The 9,882-nt window shown below is 35.9% G+C and overlaps 1 protein-coding gene across 2 annotated transcripts in view; it reads left to right on the forward strand.

Annotated features, from left to right (window-relative positions):
• The window catches only part of ENY2 (enhancer of yellow 2 homolog (Drosophila)), a 9,681-nt gene extending 2,715 nt beyond the window's left edge, over positions 1–6,966 (forward strand). Inside the window, exons 3-5 of one of the 2 annotated variants that reach the window (XM_006753909.2) lie at positions 2,262–2,332; positions 3,651–3,725; positions 6,696–6,966. In XM_006753909.2, the coding sequence (XP_006753972.1) occupies positions 2,262–2,332; positions 3,651–3,725; positions 6,696–6,772 (223 nt within the window). In that variant the 3' untranslated portion in view covers positions 6,773–6,966. The remainder of the gene's footprint in view (positions 1–2,261; positions 2,333–3,650; positions 3,726–6,695) is intronic. The other variant, XM_006753910.2, reaches the window with a different exon arrangement.
• Positions 6,967–9,882: the final 2,916 nt, after the last annotated feature.

Here is a 9,882-nt window from a genome sequence, read left to right on the forward strand (position 1 = left end):
CTGAGTGTGGAAGAAGTTTTTTTGTTTTTCTTCTGTCAAAAAAAGGACAGAAAAATGGGTGGTGGGGTTGCAAAAACATCTGTGGTTGATTTTATCCTTGGCTGTTGGGAGGCATTAAACGGTTTTTTTAAGGGAATGACTAGATCACATTTGCACCTTAGGAATGTTATTCTGGCAGAGTGGAGCATAGACTGGAAGTGTTAGAATGCAGAAGATTATATTGGGTTAAAAATGAAAAACAGTAAAATGAAAAGGAAAACTCAGGTTGTGGTTTTTTGTCTTTTAAGTAAAATCAGAAATGAGGAAGAAGGTGGAAACTAGAGAGGTGCCTTGGGAAACTGAGAGGATAGTATTGCCAGTAATTAGTCTAGGGGACTATGTGTTTGTTTATTTCATGCAGCTTAGTTACTGAGTTTCTACCACATGCCACGTCCTGTTAAGGTGCTGAAGTTATAGTAGTGAACAAAGTGAAGTCTGTCCTTTCATGGAACTTGCATCCTAATGGGGGAAAACAGATAAGAAATGTCTAATATGTCAGGTAATGATGAGTTCTAGAGAAACAAAGCAGAGAATAATGGGGTATGTTATTTTGGAAAGAAAAAACAGGGCTTCACTGATAAGAGATCAGAAGGATATGAGGGAGATGGAGGGCCAAGGTCCCAAGATAGGAGCTTTTTGGCATTTTGAGGAGCACACGGAAGCTAATGAGACTGAATAAATTGGAAGAGGGAAAGAAGTCAGGGCACAGCTGGGGAGGGGGCAGATCATGGAGGGTCATTTAGGCTGTAGTAAAACTTGGAGTTTATTCCGGGTAAATTAGGAAGCCACTGGAGAGTTTTGAGCAGTGGGAAGAGAATGGAAGTATGCAAGGAGTATAAGCAGGGGAACAAGTTAGGAGGTTTTGGGAACAGTCCAGTCAAGACAAGGTGGTAGCTTGCACAGGGTAGAGGTGATACAAAAAATGGGTGCAGGTACTTATTTTAGAACTGGAACTAGTAGGACTTGCTCATGGGTTGGACGTGTAGTGCGAACAAAGTTGTAGTGAAAGACGCTGCCAAGGTTTCTAGCCTGAGGACTAAAGCATGGAATTGCCATCGTGACAAGGAGAACAGAACAGGTTGAGGGTGGAGAGGAGCATGAGCTGGGCTTGAGCCCGGTAAAGATTGAATGACCTGATTAAATATTGAGATGAAAATGCCACATGGTGGAAATACAGGAATATTGAAAGAAGCAATTTGGTTTGGAATATGACATGTTTTAAGCTGAGAAATAAGATGATTTAGGTTGAAGATTGAGGATTTTTTAGAGTGGGTATGGAAAAGGAACAGAAGGTACTGATAAACTATTTTATTACATCCATGATGCCATTAGTTGCAATATACGCCTTTTTTTAAACCAGTAAGAAACAAGAAAACTCTGCTAATTAAATTATGATAGGGCCCTGGCCAGGTAGCTTGGTTGGTTGGAGTGTCTTCCCATAAGCCAAGGTTTCGGTTTTGATCCCAGGTCACAGCATATACAAGAATCAATCAATGAATGCATTAAATCAATCGAACAACAAATCTCTCTCTCTTCCTCTTTCTCCCTCTCTTCCCCTTCCCCTCCTTCCCCTCCTCCCCGCTCCTTCCCTCCTTCCCTCTCATCCTACCTTTCCTACCTCCCTCTCTAAAAATCAATAAAAAAATTTAAATTATGATAGGCATGCCATTTACTGAATTGTTAAAATGTGGGGGGTAAAGTGTTAGATTCATGAAATACATAATTGATGTATCATTTAGAAGGTTAATGGAAAAAGGGAGGGAATCTTTGAGATTAGAGAGAGAAATAATGGGGAAGTAAGAGAATTGAAGGATAAGAATTTGTAGTCAAGGAAAAGGATTTTGGAGTTTGAAGATTTCAGAGGTGCAGCTGCTCCAAGCTCAACTAATATCTTCCAAGAGGTGTACAGCCACAATATTTCTGTTGGTGGAGAGAGGTAGACAGGGTGTAAGAAGGCCAGAGTAGAGTTTCTTGAGAAGTATTGTGCCCCATCTGCTTTATTTTACTTTGCTAGTAATGAAAATGAGGCCATGTCCCCGCAAGATCAAAGAACTATTTAAACTATTTCGTGGTAGAACCAGGATCAGGACATGGTTGAAGTTTTGTGACTGGCAAGCAGGGAATTTTTAATTGAAGGGTTGAACTTTTGATTCAAACATTCCTATCTGAGATATTGCACATTGTTGTAGTTTAATTTGAAAACACTTTTTTTTTCTACACAGCCTCAAAGAGTTGCTGAGAGCTAAATTAATTGAATGTGGCTGGAAGGATCAATTGAAGGCACACTGTAAAGGTAATCAGTTTCATTTAGAAGATAAGCTAATTCCATTGTTCTCTATGTTGGTTTGAAGTTCGCTAGAAAAATTACAGTCAGTATGGTAAAGGTATATAAGTGGTCAGACATAATTTTAAACAAATGGAAAATTGACTCTTATAGCGATGATTTCCTCCTCTATGATAATATGTAGACCTAATTCCTAAATTTATAAAAAAATTTTGTGTATTTCTCTTAAAACAAGTGAAGCAGGATTTTCTATGGCTTTAAAATGTGGAATCTCACCTTTTCAGTGTGCCCGTTCAAAATGAAACATTCCTTATTCCTAATATGTTTTAATTAACCAACTAAGTACTTTATGGTTGTTAGACATTTAGTAATTATCTCTCTTGTCTTTGACAGTGTTATTTTGAAAAATTCAAGATAAAAGCTCTTAGAGAATTATACTTATTTTTTTAAATGTATAATGGGGGCTTGTTAAATTGCTTAATGTTGATAATGATTCCATTAGACGGATTACACATGTCACTATGACGAGCCTCCTTTCTGGCTCAGCTTTTAGGATAATAGCATTTTGGTTATTTTTAATGACTTCCCATTGTATTATAATGGTTTCTACAAGTAATGATAATAGTGACTATAACATTAACTAATTATGACAAATCAGTAAAAGCATAGACTTTGAGGTCATACAGATCTTCACTGATAAAAGACTAGAGCTGTATTTCAACTCATGTTTGGATGAGTTATTTAATCTTTATGCTTCAGTTGCCTCATCTGTGCAGTGGGAAAAATGCCCAGCCCATTTCATTATTGTGAATATTAACTGATAGAAAGCATCCAGCACACAGTAGGGGTTCAGAAAACATTAACTACTTTCCCTCTTGTTCCTTTTGGCCCAGTCTAGAGAAGAGAAAGGAGCAAAGGAGTTTTGTATTTTCATTTTGGGCTATGAAATTTTAAATTGGACACAAATAATAGCTTATTCCCCCTCCACACATTTAAGAGATAACAGTGAAATAAGATCTGTGCAGTTATAAATTTCTAGCTTTTTATAACTGTTAGATTTGACCTTATAGTTCAAATTCATTCTGTGCTATATTTGTTAAGCTAAAGTTATTTAGCTGAGAGATGAACAGGCTTTTATGATGTTATCTGGTGAATACTTAATGTGTTTAAAGTTGAACTAAATATTCATTAAAAAAGAAGTGTCCTCTTTTTTTTTTTAAAGACCAATCTGTACTCTAAAAACATGATCTTAACCCTTCCTCTATGAAAATCTTTCTTACAGATAATGATTTTAAATGATATGATTTGTTTTTTGCTTTTGCATAAGAGGTAATTAAAGAAAAAGGACTAGAACACGTTACTGTTGATGACTTGGTGGCTGAAATCACACCAAAAGGCAGAGGTAAGGAATACAAATTGTGTGAAAGGAAACGTGTGCTAAAGACATGATTTTTTTCTGTCATGCTGGTTCAGCTTTTCTTTCTTCCTACAAAGAAAAACAACTTTTCCAAAATTATTTGGAGAGTTGATGTTCCCTCATTGGGAACAATTATAATTGTCTCTCTGCCTCCCTAGCATGATTTTGAGTAACAGATGAGATAAGAGGTGTCAAATGTCTTGTACTCTGAAAACAGTATACAAAGAAATTGACATGATTGGTAAGAAAGGTATTTTTTAAAATATGGGATCTTATAGAGGTAAATATACCTGAAGCTACGATTTATAAACTATTAAATATGGCCTGACTTCACTTCATATTTAATAATTCAAAGTTTTACTCCGGTCCATGAGTCATTGCTCTGCTATCACTTTGCTTATTAAAAATAAACAAAGCTCTGTCTTCTTGAATGTCTAATTAAGAATGTAGTAGCACCATAACTTCATATTCAGGGTAATCCATAATTAAGATTCACCCTGCAACCACCTAATTTCTCCCTTTAATGCCTTGTTTACAGAAGGCAAAGGAAAGAAAGGAAGTATGTTAACATCGACGTTATGTAATAAATAGTGTCAGGAAACTACATTATATTCTTATCTTAGATGGACCTACATTTTTTTCCCCATTTACTTTGAGAAAGTTTAAGTGAAACCAGGTAAATTAGATGACCTATGGTGTTCTCACACAAAAATACTAAAAATAATTTAAATGTAAATAAGTAAATATGTTTGCAAATTATTCTTAGAAACTACTCGTTCCCCAAACTGCTTACCTGTTAGAAAGGAGCTAGGAATCCCTTGGTTCTTTCCATCATATCTTTTGGCCTAGTTACAGCTACAAAAACCTGACCTTTTCTTTACACATATCTCAGAGAAAGAAAAATAAAACCAACATAATTGTTCCCCCCATGAATTTACATTTTAAAATAATTTTCCCTAAACTTGTTTTCTGTTTTCCTTCAGTAATTTATGCCTAATTTGTTAACATAACTTAGGAACCGGTTATACAGGGTAGAAATTGTCCTTTGCTCCTCCTTGAACACTGGTATCTTGGACATATCAGTTCTTTGTAGCTCCCCTGCTAGAGAATGAGTAAATAAAGAAAAGAGAAGTGAAAATAAATCTGTTCTCTTAGTCTTCTTAATTGTGAAGAGTAGAAGCATTTTACTTTTTTAAATATACAGTAAAATTGACCATTTTAGTGTGCAGTACTATGAATTTTATACACATGTATGAATTCATATACCCACCACTCCCTTCAAGCGATACTTTTGTATTCATTCACACCCTACCCACAAGGCAACTGATCTGTTCTTCATCACCTAAAAGTATGTTTAATATACATATTGATCACAGTTCCAGTGGACTTGAATTAACCATGTAGTCTCTATTTCTAGACAGGCTGAAACTAAACAATTTATAGAGGAGTATCTGTCTCATCTGATTTGTGTACCTATTTCTGAAATTCTTACAGAAATATTTAACTATATCTGAAGCTTTCCATTTCCTCTGAATACAAGCACATAGTGTTAGAAGTGTTAGTTAATTCTCTATTGCCCTTATTTATTAGGCAATTAGAAAAGGAACAGTAATGTAGATTTATTGATATTTAATAATAAAATTTCCAAGAGCAGGGCTTTTTTTCTTTTCATTTTTTTTAACCCCTTCCCCAACAATTTTTTTGTTAAAAACGTTTCTTTTTCAGACGAATTTTTTTATTTTGGTTCTATATAGTATTTTTGATGCTGGTTATGAAAACAGTTTGTAACTCGTCTTCCTATAAACCATATTTTTTTACCATATTTTCTTAGTATACTCGTCGACGACTGAAAAAGAACATTTTGTGAAAACGAGTATACACGTTTCTGCCGGGGAAGGGGTTAAATATATTTTATTGATTTTTTACAGAGAGGAAGGGAGAGGGATAGAGAGTTAGAAACACAGGTGAGAGAGAAACATCGATCAACTGCCTCCTGCACACCCCTTACTGGGGATGTGCCCGCAACCAAGGTACATGCCCTTGACCAGATTTGAACCTGGGACCCTCCAGCCCACAGGCTGACGCTCTATCCACTGAGCCACAGCGGCTAGGGCCGTTTTTGTTTTTTTTTAATACTCCAAATAGATAGTACAGTCACATGGTTCAAATTCAGAAAGTAAAAATATAGGAAATGTAACCACTGTTGTGGTTTTGCATCTTTTCTGAGTCAGAGAGTATATGCATTTATTTCTATAAAATATTGTTGAATTACCTTCCAAAAAATGTTGGAACAGTTTATATTCCCACCAGCTAATATGAGAGTGCTAGTTTTTCCCTCAGTCTTGCCAACACGGTATATTACTAACCTTTGGATTTTAGCCAATCTGATTGGTAAAACATGTTATCTGAATGTGGTTTTAATTTTCATTTCTCTTGTAAGGTTTATCCTCTCTTATGTTCAAGAACTGTGTGTTTCTCCTTTTCTTCATCACCTGTGCTCATTTTTCTAACAGCCTGCTGATCTTACCAAATTGAAGAAATTTTAGAGTAGAGAGATTAGCCCATTTCTGTAAAAGTGATTTCCCAGTTTTTGTCTTTTGTCTTTGTTTACAGTGATTTTGACCAAGCTTATTAAGTTGCTGTTGCACTTGAATTAAATTTATCAATCTGTTATAGCCTCTGTGTTTTAAAAAGGCCGTTTTTCACTTCTTTTACAGAATTTTCCCATGTTTTCTTCTCTATGGTCAATGTATTTCGTTCTTTCACTCAAATAATAAATGAAAATATACTTTATTTTTTCAGATGTTTATCTAATTTGTTATTAAAGCTCATGAGGGTATTTATAAAATGGATTATAAATTTTGGATCGGTCATCCTGAATAAAACATCAAACCTAAAATTGGCATATATTCATTGGACTCTTCTTACTCTTATATTTTTATTTTTATATTTCAGCCCTGGTACCTGACAGTGTAAAGAAGGAGCTTCTACAAAGAATAAGAACATTCCTTGCTCAGCATGCCAGCCTTTAAGATTGAATTAGATTGTGTTGTTTTGTGGTCTTATTTCTGAAAGTAAAACTTGCCATAAATTAGGAATCGCTTTCCCAAAATAAAATCCTTTTTTGTATGATGGTATACAGTTTTCGGTAATGATGTATACATTATATTGATTTTTCCCCCCCTAAATGTGTTATTTTAATAAATATCTCATGAATGAGTTTGAAGTTTCCTTGGATCTTGGAATAAATGGGACTTTTCAACAATGCACCAGATTTGTTGAGAGAAAATCATCAAATAATATAGTTTGTTAAGAATGTACATGTTTCTGTGCTAACAACTGAGGAGAAATAAGCTGCCTCTTCTGATTGTCTAGATATGGTGTGTTTCTCTGAATCCCTATACTATTTTATAATACATGTCCCATCTTGTACTACAGTTGTCTTATTTGTTATAAACTCTGGGAGTTAGGACTGAGTCTTACTCATCTTTATGTGCCTTCCTTATTCCTCAAAGAATTTACCATCCTATTGGAAGAGAGAACATTTGCAAACTGGCTTCATACCAAGCTCCTCTCACATATCTACTCATCTGAACTTTGAAAACAGAAACTCTAAATTACATCCCCACATACTAAGGTCAAGGAAGAACTTAATGGGAAATAATCTGCACCCATAGCTTTACTCTGACATCAAGATGGCCAAATCCAATGGACTCTTGTCTGTACTTATGTGACCTCTGCTGGAAACTGAGAATGTTGAGCATCCTGCCACGGGGACTTTTCCTCCCACTCCTCACAGTGTTTATTCCTACCACTGGAAGTTCCTTCTGTTTCTCGTGGAGTACCTTTTGCTGTATGGGACTGGAAATAATGGTATTTCTTAGGGCTTGCTCATGGGCCCTCTGCCTGACTAATGATACGCTTTTCCTGGGAAAATCCCAGGATACAGGTCGGACCATGACTTCAAATACTAACAGGTCAATAAATTGTAAATTGCATCACCAAACCAGACTTCAACCCAGCCTCCATGCCCATATGCCCATCTGCTATGGATCAGCTTCCTTGGATGTTCCACAAACACCTCAAACTGACCACACCTAAGATAGTGACTTTTCCCCTTCTAGTAACTACCCCTACTATATTCCTTAGTGAGAGGAGTACCTCCCAGACATACATATTACCTCAGGAGCTTGTTAAAATACTGAGTGAGAAGGTAAGAGGTGTTGCACAAGAGTCTTTTTCTGACAAACCTGGTCAATGCTTATGCTGCTGATCAAGGACCACTTTGAGTGGCAAGGCTGTCAGATGTCCCCTCCCTGCCCTCTTAACTGCCTTAGTTCAAGCCCAAGTTAGTGCAGTAGGCATTTGATGTCTCTTTGCTCTAGTTCTCCATTCACCCTCCAGTATCTTCCACAGTTGCCTAAGTGACCTTACCAAAGTTCAAGCTTGGTCAGTTTATTCCCCTTCTTGAAACTTCAATGGTTTTTCCTGGTTTGCAGGGTAAAATTTACACTCAGCCATAGCACCTATGCCCTCTTGATCAGACGTTTACTAATTTCTCTAAAGAATTCCCCAAAATATCATGTTTATCCTCAAGTACAGTTGAAAGTCCATCAAGCTAGAAAGCCCTGTTAACTCTTACTTAGCATTTCTATTTGGATTTAGATTTCCCACTGCTGCTTTTCTATCAGAAACACCTGTGCATAATTTGAATACAATAGTTTTAGAACTTTGGCATGCATGCATCTCCTAGAGGGGAGGAAACTCTCTCTCTCTCTCTCTCTCTCTCATACTTATTTGTGGGTGAACAAAATAAGAAATGAATGAACTAGTGAATGAACATAGAAGCACAAAAGAAAGTAAAAATACAATTGAGTATATTTCAGGAGAGGCTTCACATTAATTTTTGGTTCAGGTTCCAGAGGTACAATTTTACTGTCTGATGATTTATATTTTAAGTGTAGTCTTGGAACCAACTGGGCTTAATTTTGTAAAATGTTGAACCTAAGACACGCACACACACACAATCACAAAACCTACCCCCAAAGAGTTTTTTGTTTCATCTCATAAAGCAATGATCTAAAGTTAAATGATAGTTATATTCATCAGTCTGCTACCCTTTATCAAAAAAGAAACATGGTACAGAGGAAATGTTAAAAACAACTGGTAGTTCTTGTTTTATAGTATTGTATATAAAAACAAACCAAAAATTGCTCATAGCAATGCTATTTTAATAGTTCAGAACAAAATATGAGAAAAGGAAAAGTTGCAAAAATGTTCTGAGATGGAACAAAAATAATTGAATTGAAAATACTTTACAGCAATTGAAAATACTAAAGAGCATAGCTTTAAAATGATAGTGCCAAGAATTCCCCCCACCATCTCTAGGTGGTTTTGGGGGGTGGCATCTTCTAAATGTCTTGTAGTTTGCATCTAGAACCATTGCTATCTTTCAAATAAACCAACTGTGTGAACATCTTGACTCACATCATTGATTCATGTTAACCAAGAATACATTCTTTAAAAATCTTGCAACCTTTCATTCTCAGTGTTGGAAATTCAATAGATTTATTGTTACGTGCCTGCATTGGGTGAGTAAAATACTAATTAGGGTTATGATAAGCTTTTTTTTTTTTATTAGGATTAGAAGACCCAACTAAATTATTTAGGTATTCACTTTGCTTTGGCATTACAAGTGTATCATTTGGTTGAACAGTGCCAAGCTAGGGCCTGGGTGATGCTGGGGACTGGTAATTAGATAGGGGACTTTTCATAACTTGATAAAAGGCTCCATCCAACTCAAGAGAATTGTGACAGCTGCTAGGTAGCTGATGTTGGAAGTGATCCAATGTGTGCGTTTGTGTTTTAACCCTTCTTGTAAATTGCTATCTCATGTTACTCAGTGACTTCATAAAACCCCACATATTTACCATTAGAAACCACACAAGGTCATAGGAGGAATCCACCAAGAAAATGAACAAGCGCAATAAAACAATTCAAGTTCTAGTCTCACCTATGACACTGAATTATCAGGTAAGACTGCCTCTTCTGCCTCAGTTTCCTCATCTGCATATTAGATCTGATAATGCTGACCTGGCAAGAATTAAAATAATTTTAAAACTGTAAATACCATGAATAGGGT

The sequence above is a fragment of the Myotis davidii genome, unplaced genomic scaffold, assembly GCF_000327345.1.
Source record: "Myotis davidii unplaced genomic scaffold, ASM32734v1 scaffold1012, whole genome shotgun sequence".
NCBI classification, from domain to species: domain Eukaryota; kingdom Metazoa; phylum Chordata; class Mammalia; order Chiroptera; family Vespertilionidae; genus Myotis; species Myotis davidii.